Source organism: Cajanus cajan, chromosome 1, assembly GCF_000230855.2.
Source record: "Cajanus cajan strain Asha chromosome 1, NIPB_CcT2T_4, whole genome shotgun sequence".
NCBI classification, from domain to species: Eukaryota; Viridiplantae; Streptophyta; class Magnoliopsida; order Fabales; family Fabaceae; genus Cajanus; species Cajanus cajan.
Window position 1 is genome coordinate 89,137,135 of NC_138517.1, and position 21,109 is coordinate 89,158,243.

At 29.2% G+C, this 21,109-nt stretch overlaps 4 protein-coding genes across 5 annotated transcripts; 3 read left to right on the forward strand and 1 right to left on the reverse strand.

The window, feature by feature from the left end:
- Positions 1 to 636: 636 nt before the first annotated feature.
- CXXS1 (thioredoxin family protein CXXS1) lies at positions 637 to 3,755 on the forward strand. Its single transcript, XM_020378404.3, has 4 exons — positions 637 to 653; positions 736 to 924; positions 1,153 to 1,275; positions 3,282 to 3,755. The coding sequence occupies exons 2-4, from the start codon at positions 826 to 828 to the stop codon at positions 3,432 to 3,434; spliced, it is 375 nt and encodes a 124-aa protein (XP_020233993.1). The 5' UTR covers positions 637 to 653; positions 736 to 825; the 3' UTR covers positions 3,435 to 3,755.
- Positions 3,756 to 3,897: 142 nt separating this feature from the next.
- On the forward strand, positions 3,898 to 6,607 carry LOC109814067 (transcription factor ILR3). 2 transcript variants are annotated; one of them, XM_020378403.2, is made up of 5 exons: positions 3,898 to 4,258; positions 5,078 to 5,140; positions 5,297 to 5,359; positions 5,443 to 5,605; positions 6,228 to 6,607. In XM_020378403.2, the coding sequence occupies exons 1-5, from the start codon at positions 4,239 to 4,241 to the stop codon at positions 6,471 to 6,473; spliced, it is 555 nt and encodes a 184-aa protein (XP_020233992.1). In that variant the 5' UTR covers positions 3,898 to 4,238; the 3' UTR covers positions 6,474 to 6,607. The 2 variants fall into 2 exon arrangements, with proteins under 2 accessions (XP_020233992.1, XP_020233991.1); XM_020378402.3 differs by lacking the exon at positions 3,898 to 4,258 and adding an exon at positions 4,265 to 4,495.
- Positions 6,608 to 8,892: 2,285 nt separating this feature from the next.
- On the reverse strand, positions 8,893 to 13,250 carry LOC109814061 (sulfite exporter TauE/SafE family protein 2). The gene is made up of 4 exons (XM_029274514.2): positions 12,270 to 13,250; positions 9,716 to 9,850; positions 9,479 to 9,628; positions 8,893 to 9,377 (listed from the first exon to the last, which is right to left on the reverse strand). Exons 1-4 carry the CDS (start codon positions 13,080 to 13,082, stop codon positions 9,069 to 9,071), a joined length of 1,407 nt encoding a protein of 468 aa, XP_029130347.1. The 5' UTR covers positions 13,083 to 13,250; the 3' UTR covers positions 8,893 to 9,068.
- A 5,143-nt stretch (positions 13,251 to 18,393) lies between these two features.
- LOC145956110 (uncharacterized) lies at positions 18,394 to 20,413 on the forward strand. Its single transcript, XM_083071670.1, has 3 exons — positions 18,394 to 18,439; positions 19,246 to 20,061; positions 20,172 to 20,413. The coding sequence occupies exons 1-3, from the start codon at positions 18,394 to 18,396 to the stop codon at positions 20,198 to 20,200; spliced, it is 891 nt and encodes a 296-aa protein (XP_082927796.1). The 3' UTR covers positions 20,201 to 20,413.
- Positions 20,414 to 21,109: the final 696 nt, after the last annotated feature.

The following is a 21,109-nucleotide window of genomic DNA, read 5'->3' on the forward strand; positions in this document are numbered from 1 at the left end:
ATGTTTGAAAATTCATTCACACACTTTTTTATACATCCAAACAAAAAAAAAACGTGATATAGATGGACGTACGAAAAACATAAAAACAAACATTCATTAAATATTATTTTTAGTTATGAATTCATACTGAATATAAAAAATTAAATCTCATTTTTATGTTAAGAATCACAATTACTGAATTACTTATACTAAATCAGATATACTAATTAAGTAATTGAGTTAGACACTATTGTTGTATATACACTATATGTTAAACTTTTTTGTTTTTTTTTTTATAAATTAAATTTATTTAAAGCATTAAGTGTATGTTTACTAAAAAATAGTTATTTAATATCTTTTATTAATAAAGATTTTTATCATAAATTTGACAGTAATAAAATAAAAGAATTTATTTAACGAATTATACACATTTATATTTGAGTTTGAATTTGACATTAATTTTTTTTTGAAGTTAATATCATTGTGCTGTAATTACTTGAATAAGTTTATTTTTCCTTAAATTTATTTATATTTTATCATACAAGATTTTAATTCTGTACAAAAAAAAGTATACAAGATTTTAATTTGAATTTAGCTTTACTTTATGAGTACTTTGTTTTGTAGCAGAAGATCCTTGGCTTGTAAATCAAGTTGTCTGAGAAGAGTACATGGTGGTGGGTCTTGTCTTCCTAATCCATTGAAAATAAATTATTAAAAGATGACATGCTCTTATCTAAATCACCCTTATTTATACAGTCTGAGACAGTTCTCAACTCAAGATAGGAAGGTGCAAAGTTCCATCTTTGTGGCAGAGTCAATTCATCAAGTCAGAGTTGTGGTGAGAGAATGGAAGTCACAGAGCAGAACAAAGCCAAGGTGGTGGTGATTGATTCTTTCCAATCATGGGAATCCCATGTCACCCAGGCCTCTAATCAGAATAGTCCTGTAAGTAAGACACCCATTTTATACAAAAGTTTAGATCTTTTATTTTTTTTCACCCCGATTTGGAGAGTGTGCAAAAGGGGTATTTAGGCTTCAAGTTACTTAAAAATCCCTACCTGATTTTTTATTTTTGGTTTTGTAAATTATTATGTTTTTGTTTTAATTTGGGTTGCTGATTGTCTTGTTGTTTATACCTACGGCTTATGTATTTTGTGGGATGGATCTCCGTAGGTTGTCGTTCACTTCACTGCTTCATGGTGCATGCCATCGGTGGCTATGACTCCTGTTTTTGAGGAGCTGGCTTCAAGCTATCCGGATGTTCTGTTTCTCAGTGTTGATGTTGATGAAGTCAAGGTAATTCTCCTCTTTTAAACCTTGTGCTTGGGAGTCCCTTCTTAAATGTTTCTAGATGCACATTTTGGTAAAAGCATACACTCTTGCTGATTACATGTTTGATCACATCGTCATTAGTTTTGTGAGAAATTATGTTCATACAACAAATGTGTATACCAATTCATACAAATAAGAGAGATAAAGAGGATAGAGAAAATGGTGATAAAAAAAAAATGAGTGTTGTATAAGTTGGTAGTATAGTTTTGCTGTATGAGTATGAGATCTCTTAGTTCATTACTACTTTGTCTTTCTTATATGTCCCTGTTCTACTTGTGTGAATGCCCAGGATGTAGTCTCTTAAGTTTGATATTCAGTTTTTATTTTTATTTTTAATTTTTTTTTCTGATTTCAGCACGAATTATTGTATTTTTGAGCATTCCTCTCCAACCACACTCACCAAAGAAATGCAAAATTTGCATGACAACAACGACATCTGGGTAGGGTCATAAACACATAACTATCTGTCATGGTTGTGGGTTAAGTGGTTGGTATATTTGTAATCAACTGTGAAAAGATAAAAATAACTAGGATACATCTTAATTTGAGTGTACAAAAAAATAGATAAGTTAAAGCTTGGAATCTTGTCGGAAAAGATGTTTATGGAGATTTGTATGTAGAAAGAAGGGACATCTTTTCTGGCGAGATTCCAAGCTAGAGTAATGTAATTATTTTAAATGTAATTATTATTCCCTTTTACCCTCTAATCTAGGGATAAAAATAAGGAATAATAGAATAATGTAAAAAGGAGTGAAAATACAGGTGAATATTTTAAATGACATGTGAATTTTTTATTAGTGGGACAAATCAGATAGACAGATAGTTTGAATCCGTCTACTACATAGATCAAACAATTCACAATTTGATAATGTTTTATCATAATCATGTTTAAAGACATTGGGAGGTTTTAACACACTCATTTTCACATTTCACATTGGTAAGATATTGTCCACTTTGAACTTAAGCCTACATGATTTTGCTTATGGTGATCTCTCTAAAAGTCTCTTACTAACGAAGACAATTGTGTGTATAGAAACCATGTTATTTATCTTGTTCTATAGATGTAGAACTTTGATTGTATCCCAACACATCTTATTGACCTCCAAGTCTTTCTTAACGACAAGAATCGCACAGTGCCATAAAATTTTATTCTCCTTGTTTATGACAAAACCTTTTTACAGATGGACCTTAAAAATAGCAGAGAACATACCCTGTGCATAACTGCATTTCACATATAATTTATTGTTCCATTTGTAATGCATAAATTATTATGTGTTATCAAGTCAAATTTTGTGTCCTTGACTTGACCACATATGTTTGGTTTTTCCCTTGTTTAAACTGTCCTTTTTGCCTTGGTGGGGATTCTTTTTTCCCCTGGAATATTTTTAAATGGACAATCATTGGTGAAATAGTAAGGGACGAAGGAAGGTGCTAAAAGGATGGGCTGTTATTTCACTCCTGCTATATTTTAAATGGACTGTCTAGTGACTCGTCGAATGTGTATTGAATAATGTAACTAGGTAATATGCATCCTGAAATGTGTATCTAGTGCTATGTGGATCAGTAGTATGGTTTAATAATTGCTTTTGTTATTGATCAATATATATTTTAGATTCATGCAGAAGATCAAAAGATAGAATGCTACCTACCTGCCATGTTCTATTTATTTTTGTAATCCTTAAGATAATGGAATAACTTGCACCCCTTGATTACCAACTTGGATTTGAAGCACAGTTTCAAACCTTGTGTCTGCTACTCAAGAAAGAACTATATAGATATTCTACTGATCAACATCTTAGATCTATGTTTTTCATATTAATAACTGACTTATTAGATGGCGTACTTTTCCTGATTTTAAATTGATGCTTGGAGCATTGAAACAAAAAGGTTAATTCTTGTGTGATTTTCTCTAACGGTTTGTTGTGTTTGATGATGGCAACTAAATATAATGGAAATTTTTCTGGGGTCAGGAGGTAGCCACCAGAATGGATGTAAAGGCAATGCCAACATTTTTGTTTCTGAAGAACGGCGCCACATTGGACAAGGTGGTCGGTGCCAATCCAGAAGAGATAAAGAAAAGGATAGATGGATTGGCTGAGTCCAATCGTGTCTCACTGGCTTAGTAGTTAAACATCTGTATGATGTTTTGCTGTTGCAAGTTGTAAGACATGCGCTTGTGGTCCTGCACTGCACTATCATCTGAGTCAAATCTTTTTCTGATGTTGTATAAGTGTAATTTCCAAGTTTCATTAGCACAACACTTTGGTTAATGGTTAATACCCTTTGATTTTTTATCAGCCAAAATTTTACATTTTGTAGTTTTGGTTGTTATGGGTTTATGGTGCTCTTTCCCTGGAAGTTGTGAATTTAAGAGTTGTGTCCTGCTGTCTTTGTATTGTATTGGTTCCTTCGCTAATGAAATATATATACGTATATTTTCAAAAGTTTTTTTTTTTTTTTTTGGGTATGAAATTGACTTAATCAGTTGTGATTATGGGTATCTTAAAATTGAACTGGTTTGGGAATGGGCCGATTACTTGGAAAATTAACTTGCATATAATTCTGAATGAATACAAATTTTGTTCAAACTGAGTAAAATTATTATGTGTGATTATCACATTTGTATATTCAGGACTTGAATTTGAGACTTAATTAAGTTGAATACTTAAAATAAAGGATTAGACTACTGTGGTGTGCGCTTAAATTTTTTGCTTAGAAAGGTAGTTGAAGTTGTTAATTCCTTTGTTGAGAGTTTACAAGGATGTTTACAAGTTATGATTGGGCCTGGGGAACCGGAAGGGAAAGGCATGGAGGCCCAAGCCCAATACATAAATTGGTTTAAAAGATAGCTTCCGACAATACCAATGGTGGTTGTTTAGAGAGAATACAAAAGAGAATGTGAGCTTGTGGTGAGGAGTGATAGTTGGATGGGTATTGATGTCCCAATGTGAGTCTCTCGTATCAAACACCATTCTCTCACCTTCCATATATTTTTATATTCTCTCCATACATTCATCATATATATATATATCTTTCTTCAAATCTCCGGCATACCCTTTTGGCCGGAGATGAGTAATAATGATAGTAATTGGGTGTTGGATTATGATTACCTAGACAACATTCCCCTCCCTACCCTTGACCCACCCAATTTCTCTTGGTCCTCCTCTCCTCCTCCCACACTCAGGTTACTCCATGCTTCTAACTAGTTTTTTTTTTTTTTTTTTTTTTTTTCCAAGGCTTCATTTTGCCTTGTACCTTAGCATCACTACATTATATATATAACACTGTTTTGGGAACGAATTACCATACCCTTATGTTTCTACTCATTTCTCCCTGCTTCTCTTTGCATGCTTTTCTCTCTTTTTGTGTATGTCTCGGTAAACTTTTGTAGAGAAGAAGAAAATAATGTTTTCATAACTTTAAATTAACTTGCACATAAATTAGAAAACACATTTTAGAAAAATTAATATATTATTTTTTATAAATTAGTTTATGTATAAATTAATTTTAGATTATTTTTAAATTTTTTTATAGAGAAATATGTGAAAACAAACCTTTTCCTTCTTACAGTTTACTGTCTTTTACTCAATAGTGCATTCAAAATTTTCGTCTGTGAAAATTATTCTATTAAAATTTTCATGCAACAGGTAATGTGGATGGAAACTAATCAAATCCTTACTGGACTTTCTCTTTTGTAATTAATTTTTTTGATATTTTAACCCCTCCAAGAAAAAACTGATTTATTTTTCTATGGTGAATTTTGCAGTGTGGAGCTAGATGACTCATTTAGAAATTCGGATGGTTTCAAGGAAAATGGGTCAAGAAAACGGTAAGCTATTCCGTTATGCATAATTGTTATCTCAGAGTCTTGTTTCAATATTAAATCGAATAGTTTGCTCCACGGCAAGCTGTGAATCTTTTGTGCACGTGAGATCCTTCTCTGTTTCTACTATCATCTGAGTTTGTTCATAAAATTCTATCACAGTTTGAGGTCATCTGGTTCCAAAGCATGTAGAGAGAAAATGAGAAGGGATCGACTGAATGACAGGCATCTCTAATTAACTTCATTCATCTTTGCTCTAATATCTCTCACGTGACTTGTTCTCATTCTGAACATTGTTTTTAATTAAGGTTTTTGGAACTGGGGTCTATCCTGGACCCTGTAAGGCCTCTCAAAATGGACAAGGCTGTTATATTAAGTGACGCAGTTCGTTTGGTGTCTCAGTTAAGAGAGGAAGCTCAGAAGCTCAAAGACTCCACTGAGACTCTACAAGACAAAATCAATGAATTGAAGGTCTGTATGTATATGTAACTGCATAAAATGCTACTTGGCATGCACATTCTAGTAACACACTCATCACATTCTTTTACTTATACTTTTTATTATTCACAGAAATTTAAGTTAAATAAATTTTTTTCTCTTAATTTATTTAATTTGATCTCTTAATTTTTTTAAAATGATGCAATATGCTCATTTCCGTCTAATTAAGAATAAGAATGATGTTAAATTTTTACACACATAACCATATATGTCATCTTCTTATTGTGATACTCATGTACAGATAAGTTAACATCATTAGTCTCAATTGAACAGAAAAAACCAGATTGCATCATTTTAAAAAGTTAAGAGAACAAATTAGATTTTCTAATAATAGAGGGACAAATATGAACAAATTACATAAATCAAGGGACCAAAAGAGTAATTTAATCCGAAATTTATTACAAAATTATAAAACTTTGTAAGTTACACTTCTTATTTAATGAGTTTTAGTTTCACTAGGAATTTTGTAGTTTCTAGTAAAATTTGACCAATGATATTAAGGGTGTGTTACTAACACTCTTGTTTGATTATACAAATGATGGTGAACATTGAACACTCACTACCTATGACGTTAACTTTTTTGGTGTTTGTATAGGCTGAGAAAAATGAGCTTCGTGATGAGAAGCAGAGACTAAAAGCAGAGAAAGATAACCTGGAGCAGAAGCTTAAAGCCTTGAGTTCACAACCTAGCTTCTTTCCTTCGCTTCCTGCAGCAGGACAAGTTGTTGGTAGCAAACTGGTGCCCTTCATGGGCTACCCAGGAGTTGCCACGTGGCAGTTTTTACCACCTGCTGCTGTTGATACCTCACAGGATCATGTACTCAGGCCTCCAGTTGCATAACTTAGCAAAGGCTATGTGTTTTGGTCCAATTGAGAAAAGGAGTTTATCTTATCATTTGTGTTATTGCTTTTGCTTATGTGAAATGTAGAAAAGAAAAGAAAATCTTATTGATTATAGAGGCAACTTTTTGATAACTACAGTAAGTTTTGTTAAAATAAATTTTTCCATAGTATTTATGAGAGAAAAAAAATAAAGTAAAACGAATTAAATTTTTTTGGTAAGTTAAAATTAATTTATGAACATCATTTTTTGAAAAAGTTGGATAAGATGGTTTAAGTGTATAAATTGATTTTAACTTAAGAAAGAAATTCATTTCATTATCTTTTTATTTTATTTTCATCTTTTACAAGTATTTTGAAATAAAGACTGTTAAACAACAGATACTTTATTTTTTCTGTAATTCTTCCATTTTGATGTTGGTTCATTGATGACCTCTTCAATTTGCTTATTAGTTATTTTGAAAGAAATTGCCCTTTTATTTTGCTCCGCAAGAAAGATGCAACAAAGTTAATTGGCATCTTTTTATTCACGCGAATTTTAGGATGTTTTTATATGTTCTTGCGCGCAACATATTCGAGGATATCATAATATTCAAGCATGTCCTCAATTTTAACCTCAATTTAAAATGCTAGAATAGAAAACCAATATTGGATTGATAATTACTTATTGATGTATGCAAACAGAAATTGATCTAACAAAACTGTTTTTGTCAGGGTAGTATTGTTTGAAATATGAATAGAGAAGAAAATTTGGGAGAGAAATTATCCATTCCATTGACTTGAGAAGGTAAGAGGTATTTGAACCGATGACAGAATCGAGTATCCCACACCACATAGTTCCAGTGGAATGTTTCCCTGCATAGTTTGAACAACTGATTTAAAGAATCCTCTTTCAAATGTATACAACATGAAAATATTAATAAAATTTAATTGAAATACACTCGGCATGCCAATCAAATCAAACATCGAGGTCAATAAATTTGTTAATATATACAAATTTGACTAAAAATAATTAAGGATATATATATATATATATATATATATATATATATATATATATATATAGATATTATGGATTTGGTTTCTATGGTCATATATATCCTTATCTTCTTTATACATTTTAATTTAGTTTTTATAAATTTATTATATTCTTTATTTGGTCCTACATGTGTAATATAGTTTTAATTCTTATTTTAAGAGACTAAATTAAGAATATGTTATATGTATATGTTTCAGTATGAAATTTCTTCTAAGAAAATTTAAAGATTGTTTTAATCTAGAATATTGTATAAAATTGATCTTTTTATAAGATTTAGGAGCTTTTATATACAAATGAAGGTGATCTTTTGGACATAAATCCCTTATTTCTTGTAATAATTTCATAAATCATGTTTCACTATTAATATTAATAGGCCCATAAATATAAATATTTATAAACCTTAAACTCTAAATCTTAAATTCTAAACCTTAAATAAACATTATCATGTCTATTTCGTAAATTATGATGTCTTATCTCCAATAAATTGTAACGAAAACGATTTAAAAATTGAGATAGTCTTGTCATATGACACATTTTATAAGTTGGTCAATTATCAATTGAAGAACCTACTCAATTGACTTAATTAATTATGTTAGAACTAAATTAAGAATGCGTAAAGAGTTAATGATAATAGAGATAAAATTAATAATATTCACCGCATATATAAACTAAATTGATTATATGTAACGTATAAATATTAAACTATATACTTAATTTAAAAGACAAATGATAACAAGAAACATGTTCATTGTTTAACCATGATAAATAGAAAAAAAAAATTTACCTGTTCATATATTTTTTTGCCACGAAGAAAATAAATAGAGAAGAAACAAACCAAATCAAAAGTAAGACAACCAATTTGAATTAATTGATCCTAAATTTACTATTTCCTTGAAAAATCACGAGAGACACTTCAATAACTTGTTATCCCATGAAAATAATTTTGTGGAAAATATTTATAAGAAACAATGTTTACCTAAAATGTTATTCTTGTACCAAACACTTCCTATAAGTAATCATTGTATAGATTTGATTTGATTTTTCACATTATCATTTAATTTTATGTTGATGTTTCTAGGAATTTAGAGTTGATGCAAAAGTTGACGACAATGTTGCAAACAGATATCTTAACTATCCAATTTGTATATTTCCTATAGTATAATTTAATCACGAGTTAAATCCATATTTTCTCCTTGAAGTGTATTAGAAAAGCACTTACAGTTAAGTGACATCACGTATCCTCTCAATTCTTATGGAAAGAATTTACCTGTTTATTTTGATCAAAACTCCAGGCCCGCCAAACATGACATCTTTTTATTCATATGACTTTTATGTTTTATGATGTTGTTGCGTGTGACAAATAAATCAAACATGTGCTCAATTTTAACATCAAGTTTAAATGCTAGGATACATATGTGGTAATACATAGAAGGAGTTAGGTCCTCTCCACCTAGTTACATTGTAAAGTAGGACGTGTATCTCTCACTCTTGAAGTAGAAGGTTCAACCGTCTAGGTTATAGTCGATTGATAACTACCTATGATCTAACAAAAGTGTTTTAACAGGGTAGTTTGAATCCCATATATTCCCCTGATTCATAGGCTTCCCAGACCTTTATGGCTCCAAAGCTAGTCATTAGAACATTACTTACACACATTACTATACTAACCGAGAAAACTATTATAGAGGCTCTTCCATACTCTCGAATTGTTCTCTGTACCACTAATAACCCAATAAGTGAAGCAACAAAACATATTATGGCCAAGATGAGGGCAGCTTGTACATGTTCCATCCCCAACAACAGATATTGCAATGCTGACATGGTAGAAGAAAAGAGAACCATGAAAGAACACGTTGCTGATGTTACCTATACACAAATAAAAGAAAAAGTATTTGGTAAATACTAGTAATTAGTAATTACCAGCCACTATAATCAACAACAATAATGCTTATAACGGAGGAACTTACCTCAGGAGCTATTCCAAACTGAAGAAGAAGTGGACTTATTAGCATTCCACCTCCAATTCCAAAGACACCACCTAATACCCCTGCTAGTAGTGCCATTAATGGAAAAACAAGCTTACTTCTGGTGAGACCCGGCACCTTCTTATCAGTTAGCTGAAATGAAAGCATATTCAAAGAGTATGTAAGTAACTGAAGATTAGAGAAGAAAAAACTACTTTTCAATCTGTGGTGTTTAAGAACCTCTGGAATGAGAGTTCGCTCTCTAAGGCTCTCTTTTCTAAATACAATCCAAGCAGTGAAAACCACAGCAAGTGGTATTTGAATTGATGACAGAATCCAGTATTCCACGCCACATGGCTCCATTGAAATGATTCCCTGCATAGTTTGAACAACTCGTCTTAAAGATCATCCGTCAAAGTTCAAATGTGCTATTTGAAAATATTAATAGAACTTAATTAAAATACATTTAAATCGTAATTCTTTTTTATACCTTAATCTATATAACTATTAACTAATCATAAATTATAATATAATTGAATATTAAATTGTGTAATAACTTCTTTAGAAGTTATATATAAGATAATTTTTAATTGATTTTTTTTGCAAAAATAGTATCAAAATTAAATTCAATACTAATATTTAGACAAATCTAAGTATATATAGGAATAACAAAAGAAATAGAATTCACGTCGAAGTTGCTTTATGCAATATATTAATTATATAGCATCGCTTTTATTCCCAAGTTTTACAAGGGAAGATTGAAGCTTGAGATAAAACCAATATGTCAGTATTTATGAATGGCATGGCAACCAAATAATCACTTAGTCAACCATCTTTAATATTTACTTTACCAAAGTTTGTGGATTGAGTTTAGTGCTATTTATCTTTAACCATTTTTGAAAACAAATCTTTTTTCATTGGTTACTCTGTTAAAAGTTGCATATAAGCTATAACGGTAAAGATTGAATATCGTATTTTTTAGCAATGATAATTTTCACAACTTTAATTTAGTGTAATTAAGAAGAGGTTGCAGATGATCTCATCATGGTAGACATTAAAAAAATTCTTTTATTAGTTACTCTATTAAAAGTTGTATACAAACGAGAATAGTAAAGAGTGAATACCACATTTTTGGCAACGACAATTTTTATAACTTTAGTTCCTTTCATCAAAAAGGGCAAAAGGAAATAGCAAACCTTATACAGATCATAAGTGTTATATTGATGCATCAAACACATATTGCGAAATTTGTGAAAAATAGTAACAGAAGTAAAAGCATGACGAGGCTTTGAAAAAATTTTGAAAAAATTTCACAACTTATAAAGCTTCAAAATTGTGAGATTTCTTCAAAGCCTCATTGTACTTTTGGTTCTGTCACTATTTCCCACAAATTTCACATCATGGGCTTTAAGCATCAATATGACACTCATAATCCCTTGAAAGCTTGCTCTATCCTTTTGTCCTTCTTGATGAAAAAAATTAAAGTTATATAAATTGTCTCCGTAAAAAAGTGGTATATTTACTTCTTACCATTATGGTTTGTGTGCAATTTTTAATAGAATAACCAATGAGAAGATTTGCTTTTTGAACTTTTGTCATGATGAGGTCATTTTCTACCTTTTCTTAATGACACTAAACAAAGGTTGTAAAAATTGTCATTGTCAAAGACAAGGTATTCGCTATTTACCATTTTGGTTTGTGTACAACTTTTAGTAGAGTAACAAATTAATGAGATGATTTTTTTAACGTATATAATGGTGAAGTCATCCACAACTTTTTCTATAATCAGATCAATAACAAGATATAATATAATACTCCTCTTTAGAAAAATATGCCTCTCATTAACAAAATATACAACCAACAACCCATACAAACAAACAACAACAAAAATACAATACAATGATAGATTATGTCAAATGGAATGTCAGGTTCTTTATTTGAAAAGAAGATTATTGAGATACAAATAATGTCATATATCATTAAAATAAGAGAAAAAATAAAAATTTATTAAACACATACTATATTAAAAAAAGTCTTTTGAGTGATGATAAAAAATAAATCTAAGGATTTACATTCAACTTGATGACCAGAATAAAAATAATGAAAAATAACTTTTAAAAGAAAAGTGTGAATATACCTAAATATTCTTAGTTTAAAAAAGAGAATAAATTAATTTTGATAGAAATTTTTTTATTTATGCTTCAAATATTTATATTTAATTTGTTTGAATATTTTATGATTTGTTTATTTATTTTTAGGGTAGGAATATATGATTTTGTATCATAATTTTTTTTATATATAGATAACTCATGAATAAAAATATGTTCTTCACAAATATATCTTTAAAAAATATAAATATCATTAAAAAAGGACTTTGAATTTTAAAATTCAAAAGAAAGGAAAAGAGGACAAAAGGAAGTCACAAACTTTGATTTGGTAAACTTGATGAGGTACTTCTGCTAACTGATCATATGCCTAGCTAACTGCACCTTAATAATAATTCATATTATATGTTCAGTTCCAATCTCAGTTTGTCAATTAAATCATGAACACAGATTAATAAATTATAAATCCATTATTGTATAAAAATTATAATAACAACAGGCAGGCTCACTGTTTGAGCAACTCATTTTAGAAAATAAAAGTAATCTCAGTCCAACAGTTAATATTATATGCACAACAAAATTTAAACATGTTAAAATATTGACAATTTATTTTCTTACCGATAACTAAAAATATTTATTTTACTACCCTTTACTTTAGAGGCAGTGAAGAAGAGAAAAAGACAATTTACCTGTCCATATCTGTTGCCACGAAGAAGATAAACAGAGAAAAAAGAGAACCATATCAAAAGTAAAACCACCAATTTCAAAAGAGGGATCTTCACTTTGGTTTTTCCCTGGGGAACCAGAAGAGGTACTTCAATACTTTTTAGCTCATTGTTTTCTTTGTACACACGCGCCAACACTTTCCTTTCTTCAACACTTTCATTTTCTAGCAGCCCCTTTTCAAGTTCCTCAAGTCCATTTTTCCCCATCTCTTCTGATTCAGCCTTCCAAAACAGCAACCCACTTTTGCAAGTTTTTGAGGTAGACCAAGCTAGAAAGATGGCGAAAAGTACTGTGATCAACCATTCTGGGAATACAAGGTTGCAAATAACTCCGAGACTCACTCCCAGCAACATACAAGGTTGTGATGAAAGAGCTATGTCATAGTCAATCAATGACTTGCCACCGAATTTAGGACTTGTGGTGCACATGTTGCATATAACGTTTGCAATAGACCCTCCAGTGACCATAAAAGCTGAGAGGCTTGAAGAAGTTTTGAGGTCTAAGCCAGCCACAATACATAATATGGGTATAAAAAGGCCACCACCACCTACTCCACCAGCACTAGATATAACAGAAGCTATGAAGCACAGGACTCCAGCAAACACCAAAGGTCCTGAAATAAGTATCTGAGATTGTGCTTCACCTCCCCATACATAAATTTTCTCTAGGAAATGGTCAATATTGAGTATATCTGAAAAGGGTTGTGTTTGGTTTGCATTTGAAGGATTGAAGGCAATGAAAGTGAGAACCAGAAGTGCAAGAGTTTGAGTCCTCATTTGATTTTGAGAGTTTCAGCAATGGTATAAGGAGTGCATGAACTGGGATCATTATGCCTTTATATAGGGACATGCATGAACTGTTAACAATGCTTATGTTGGAAAATAAAGCGCATAGCATTTCTTTTTTGTATACTATAATTATTGTTTCACCTTTACCTGTTTCCATATTTAAGAGACATTTTGTTGTTTGAAAAAGAACATGACAGGAATATAGATAACATTTTGGTAACATCTCTGAGGAGTACGATAGTGAAACACACAAAAATTAATATGAGGAAGGACAAGTCACAAGATGTTTAATATTATAAAGTAGGGCTAACGCGGAAAATTTACATTTGTAGACCAAAAATAAAAATCAACTGTCATCGTCCACTTGGAATAGTACAACAATGTGTTACGCAAAATATAAAACCAGAGATAATTTAAATTTGGCTACCTGACATAAAGATCTCTTTCTTTATGCTAAGGATAAAGTTCTCTATAGTTAGTCAATAGTTATGCATGTAAATAATAAACTAATTCACCTTTTAGTAATTACAATTATTTTCTTTGCGAGACTTCATATTGCGTGAAATCAATCTACTATTTTGGGAGTTTATAATTTTTTTTAGTTAATTACGAGGGAGTATTATATTATTTAAGTTAATCATGAGGGTAGCATGTAAAAATGCACATCAAAATAATAAAAAGAATAGAATATTAAAAACGTCTAATTAAAAGAATAAATTTAATATATATATATATATATATATATATTAACATATATTAAAATATTTCTATTTCTAAAATACATCATTTACTCTAAATATTCAAAATTCATAAATATAAACAAGAATTAACAAAGGAATTATAAAACTATATAGTGTCGGAATACAAATAAGAACGCATCATTAGAACAAAAAGAAAAATAAAAGTTCATAATACATATATTTTATTGAATTAAGGCCTTTTGAACAAAAGTAAAATTATGAAAACTTAGATACAAAGTGAACAAATACTGAATTCATTGGCAACTAATAACCTTAACAAATTAAGTCCTATATTTGATTGTTAGAATACAAATCAAGTTTTACATATTAATAGAAGAAGAGAAATTAGAGTTTTCAAAGTACACAAATATTCCATATAATCCTATCCTAACAAAATATAACGATTTTCTCTTGATAAATACTTCATATAACCCTCCCCTAACAATATATAACTCTCCTCTTCCTAAATATATTTCCTTAAAGACAAATATCATAACATAATTCATACATCTTATCTTCATAAATATATCTCTCAAAACAAATATCATAACATAATCCTTATATATTCTTTTCAAAGATAAATATTATAATATAACCTTTATAATAATATGAGAGTGCATGTTAGATTCAATGAAAATCAATAAATCATTATTATAACAAAGACATGATATAATAATATATAAAGACAAATCGATTCTTTTTTGATTTTTTTTTCGACCGCACAAGAGAATGAATAGATTGCAATTGCAGAGTGATTCCGGAATCACGTGTTTTCCGCAACATAACGCCGTAACGGAACCGCTACGCCTACAATTCCGGCGGGAGGGAAGAGGGAAAAGTATGGGTTAATGGGTTATAGGCATAGGAAAGAAAATTGCTAAATTATAGATAACATAACTAATCTTATGTATCTTAATTCTTATTTTTCAAACAATTTATTTTAAATTTATGTCACAATTACTTTATTTTTTTCTACTTTTTTAAATTTATTTACATTTTTTATTATTTTATTATAAATTTATTCATTAAAATAATACAAAAAAATTTAAAGAAAAAAGAAAAAAAAATGTATACAACCTTATAAACATGCATAACATAAATAAATAATTATAACATTTAATTTATCATAGCAATTAGAATCACAGATTTAACACAAAAATACTTTTATGATTTCTTTTGATTTTTAATTAAGTCTTTAAATTAAAAAGTTGCAGTTAAATTTTTTTACTTTTCATAATTATTGTAATTATATTGAGTTCTTGAACGGATAAAATTAGTAAAACTGTAATAAATGGTTATTTTTGTAGCAGTTTTAAATTGTCAAAAGTTAACTCTTGAGAATTATAATTACAAAAAATTTGAAGTTGAAGAACTTTTAAAATAAAGTTCATGGGTAAATTGATATATTAGATCTCAACTAATTCGTTAAGTGATAACATAATTGTAACAAATGATAGATATCAGATATAAGTGTTAATACAAATAATTCAATATTCGCGTTTGTTAATCAAAAACTCAAGTTCTTCAATTTGAGCAAGAACGGTGAAATCTGGTGAGAGAAAATAATTATAACTTAATTATATAAAAATATAATTATCAAAATAAAATTAATTAAACAGCTTTAAGTATAAAGAGTAAATTTTAAATTTTGTCAAATTTAAAATGGAATTATTTAAGTAAGTGTTTATTCAGAAAAATATTAAATGATAAATGTTTACAAGTTTGACAGTAAAGTTTATTAGAATAAATTAGAAGAAGTTTATTTTGATATATAAAGCTTATTATCTATAAAATTTGTTGAAGTAAATTTAAACAAACTTATAGAAAGTCACAAATGATTTTTATAAATTCAAATAAATTCTTTTGAATGTACGCCTATTATCTTCTTCTCCTGCATGACATTAATACATGGCTAAAGGTTATTTAAATAATTTAATTATAATTATTTTATAATTATGTTTATAAGTAGTTATTAAAATTTAATCATAATTAGTTTTAATAATCAGTTTCAAATTTTTAATAATCGGTTATAAATTTAAAATCATTTATATAACTGGTTTTGAAAAACAATAATAATAATTTTATATCTAATACACTCTTACAATAATTTTATATTTTAACAATTTTATTATATAAACTAGTATAAATGATATTTCGTGTCTATGTGAATTTTATTAAATTATAATAAATAATAAAAATAATTAATGTTAAATATGTGTGAAAAATTAAAGATTAAATAGTTTGAACAGTTTTGAGTAATTATTCAAAAAATGTGAGATGTTTACAAAATAAAGTTATAAAAAAAATAAAAAAGTATAAAAAAGAATATGATATTTTAAAAATTAAGGATAAAACAATCAATAAAATATGTACATCAAAAAATTGTCCTCATTAAATAATATATATTAAAATAATTATTTTGAACAATAGTATTTTTAAAAATTATTGTTCAAAAAAGTATTTTTAATTATTTTTCTTCAATAAATTTTTTTTGAGAATTTTCTTTTAAACTAACATTTTTAATATTTTGTTTTTATTTTTAAATTAAATATAAATATTTTAAAATAAATTATCAATAATTAAAACAATTTTTTTATAATTTAATAACAATATTTATTTAATATTATTTTCAATTAAAATATTTATATATTGAAAAGTATTATTATAAATTTTAACTAAATGAAATAAAAATTTATCATGTTGATTAATTGCAAAAGTTAATTTTTTAATAGTTAAAATTGGTTGTAAAAAAATAGTTATAATTTATAAAAATTTAATATATATAATTAATTTTTATAACTATTTTTTAAATAACTGATTAATTATAGTTATAATTAATTTTTTTATAATCAGTTATTTCTAGGTAATGGAAGCATTCATAAAAAAAAATGTTACATCATTAAAAAATTATGGATAAAGGAACTTTATAGGTTTGTTTAATTTTTTGCTTGTGCTTTTCAAGATTAAAAGGCTCTGTCAAGCAGTAGAGAAAACGATATGACAACTAAATTTTAAAATAAGTTGATGAAGATGGAATATTTTTCAATTTTCCACTTGATGAAAAGAATCACTGAAGTAGTGTATAATTAAAAATGGGGCGAGGGAAATGTTAAATATATCTAGTTGCACACATATCATTTTTATCTCCTATTTTAGTCCACAACTGTGTGCTTTTGTCTCATTGTCTGAAAATTATCCACTCCTTTCTATAATATATATTTTTAGATCTTCTTAATATTTTATATGAAAATATTAAATGTAAAAGTTACTATATCAAATATTGAGAAATGATCATGCTGTAACCAGAGAATGGGTCAAAATTATGTTGAAGAAGCTTTTAACACGTGTTCGTATAATTTCCTAACCCAACTTTCTAGATATTTAAACTCAAGCTGAGAGGTATTGTTACTTGAAATTTCCAAGTGCTCCGGAAGACTTAAATCATAGTTTGTATTCTGTAACATCGGTGCTAGATACCTACAAATAGATTAATATATCTATCTATAGTTTTTATAAAATTTTAGGACAAAAATGTTATATTTATTTATATAATTATTCTCTATTTTTATTATTATTATTATGGATTAACATTAATTAATAAATTATATTTATATATTAATATCAATTATATTGCATACTATTGTCAATTTATGGATAATGCTTATTGGGCTTTTGATAAATAGTCTGTGATGGGTTGGACTATTAAGTAGCCCGTTGAGAGGTCCCTGGTCTCTACTGGTAAGGATAAAGAACTGATATCCCATTAGTCAGTTCATAAGAAGAAATACATTTTGTCTTCTATTTTTCTACCTCCTATCAGGAAGAGAGCAGTCTTCTCTCACGTTGTTCAAGATCAATAAGAATGGATCTCTCGTTAATTCCGGGTACGCAATTCGTTCTAAATTCTACTCGTACATACTATAATATTGTATCTTACGTTATTCATTGTCTGATGATCACTATAATGTATAACAATTGGTATCAGAGCATGTAAGATACAGATTATGGTTGTTTTTGGTTATAAAATTTGTATCCAATGAATCCTATAATTATATTGATAAAATTATGTATTATTGTGCATAAAATTAAAAAAAAAAAATTAGGGATTTTCATTGTAGAATATTCGTCATTTTTCATAGCAGATTTTTATTCAATGTCTTTGTCATGATATTATGCGACAAGTTTATTAGGTATATCTTATTGATAATTGGAGTGTGCTTCTGTTCTCGTTTTTCTCTTTGCCCTTTCAACTCCTAATCGAGTTTTATTTTATTTTATTTTATTTTATTTTGAACTATTGTATCGGTAATTTGATTAATATTAAATACACAATAAATTTTTATAAATGTATTGTTTATGACTCGGTCGTTTGCGCATCATAACAATTGAATTAATTTTTCCATGATGAGCGTTTTCATTGCAGCCGTGTTAGTTACCATTTTTTATTGCCTTTATGTTATATTTATTTATTTATTGTAATTGTAATTATTTTGAGAAAAATGATTGTGGATTATGAGGCATTGTGAGTGGGCCTACGCGGTTTGCTGGGCTCAGGGGCCATGGTTGCATCTCTGCAAAAGATGACATCTCTGCTGGTGAACGAAAGTATGACATCTTTTTCAGTTCACTACAAAAGATTCAGGAGCCTAATACAATTATAAAAATCAAATTCAAAGTTTGGGACTTTTAGTTAATGCTTTTGTCAAATAAATTAAAAAAAAAAAAGTCAAAGTAAAGAGCTAATTAATAATCACGTACATTTCATCGGTCACGAGTATTTACGAGCTGGTACTTGTTTATATAAATTAATATTATACTTTCAGAATTTGGGTATGAAATTTTAAATAACATGCTAGTATATTGTACTATCTTTGACATCATGTTTATACTCTAATTAATTTTTTTTAACCCTTAATTGTATCAATAATTATTTATTTTGTACTTATTTCATATGTTGTTCATGCATAATATAATTTTATTATTTTTTTAAGCATGAGTAATATAATTTTATATGATTGTGAGCTCACCTATCGTGGGTATAGTTATATAAAATTTGGGTGAATGAAATAATTTAATTATTTCTCTAATTAATTTTATATTACATTAATGATAATTATGCCCCATCGGTATTTTGTTGTTAATGTATTTTGGTATTATGATACAATGCATTTTTTAATTTTTTTTATTATGTGAATTATTTGTCAAATACCCTATCGGTATTAGATTTTTTTTATTTATGCGTTGTATTTTGTATTTCTTATTTGTTATGGTTCGGGACCCTTAGGCGGGATCATAATGAATGAGAAATTTTATATTATAGGTAGGTTTGGTTGTGTATTCAGAAACATTTAATTTTTTTTATTGCATAATGATTGTGCATATTAAATGTTTCTTTGTTGTTTTGATACCAGCTTCTTTGCCTATGCAATTGACTTCGGTCAAAACTTTAAATGGGACAAATTTTGAGGACTGGAAAGAATCTCTGGATTTATATTTGGCAATTACTAATATGGACTTTTCTTTAAGAGAGGAAGAGCCTCCAGCTCTTACTCCTGAGTCCACTATTGCCGAGAAGGCTTCTCGTGAGAAATGGGAACACTCAAATAGAGTGTGTCTGATGGTGATGAAATACACTATGGAGAAGTCTATTCGACAAAGCATTCCAGAAAATGATACGGCTAAGGATTTTCTAAGGTCAGTTGGAGAGAAATTTAAGACTTTTGAAAAAGCTCAAAAGGGTCAGTATCTGTCTCTTCTTGAGAAGAGCAAATATGATGGTGTCAGTGGTGTTCGTGAGCATATGATGAAGCTTGTACACTACTATAACAAGCTCAGGTCTCTAAAGGTGGAGCTTGGTGAGAGTTATTTGATTTGGCAGGTTTTAGAATCTCTTCCTTCTCAGTTTGATGTGTTAAAAACTTCTTACAACACTCAAAAAGAGGAGTGGACAATTGATGAGATGATTGCCATTGTTTCCCAAGAGGAAGCATCAATTAAAAAGACCAAGTCTCATAGTGTGCAATTTATCGCTTCTACTTCTGGCACTAAACATATGAAGAAGGGTTTCAAAGGAAAGTCTCATTTTGAAAAGGCGAACACAGGGAAAGCACCAATGCATTTGGAGCCTAAGAAGAAGCGTTTCAAGGGGAATTGTGCCTATTGCAGGAAATTTGGGCACAAGATAGATGACTGTTATCTTCTTAAGAAGAAGAATACTAATAAGGAAGGTATACTCCTATTTGCTCTAGCTTGTTTTGAATCTAATGTGGTTAATGTTCCTCCAAATTCTTGGTGGTTAGACTCGGGTGCCACTATTCATGTTGTGAATTCTTTACAGGGGTTCACAAGTCTGAGAAAACCAAGTGATGTTGAGTCCAAAGTTATCATGGGAGATGGAGCTAGAGCATCTGTTGAAGATATAGGAGTAGTGTCTTTATGTTTACCTTCTGGACATGTTTTGTTATTAAAAGATGTTGTTTATGTACCTTCCATGAGAAGGAATTTGATTTCAGTTTCAGCTTTAGACAAATGTGGCTACACTTTTGAATTTGGTAATGGTAAACTTGCTGTTTGTTTCAATTCCATTACTGTTGGTTTAGGAGTTTTATGTGATGGGCTTTACATGTTGAATCTGAATGACATGTCTATTAATTCTGTTGTTGGGCATAAGCGTAGTAGAGTTGATGAAAATTCCTCTATGTTGTGGCATAGACGTTTGGGGCATATTTCTAGACCTTGGATTGAGAGGTTGATTAAAGAGGGTATTCTTCATAATCTAGATTTTTCTAATTTTGGCACTTGTGTTGACTGCATTAAGGGCAAGCTTACGGCAAAAGTCAGAAATAAAGGTGCAAATAGGTGTGATGATGTGTTGCAGCTTATCCATACTGATATGTGTGGACCTATTACACCCATTGCCATGGGTGGATATAGGTATTTTATCACTTTCATAGATGATTATTCTAGATTTGGATGGATAGATCTTCTTCAGGAAAAGTCAAGTTCTTTGGATGCCTTTAAGTCTTTCAAAGTTGCTATCGAGTTGAAAACAGGAAAGAAGATCAAGTGTGTGAGGTCTGACAGAGGTGGAGAGTACTATGGCAGGTATGATGAGACTGGTAGAAATCCTGGACCTTTTGCTAGATTTCTTGATGAATGTGGGATTGAAGCTCAGTATACTATGCCCGGTACTCCACAACAGAATGGAGTTGCAGAAAGAAGGAATCGCACACTTTTAGAAATGATGAGATGTATGTTGAGCCATTCCTCTTTACC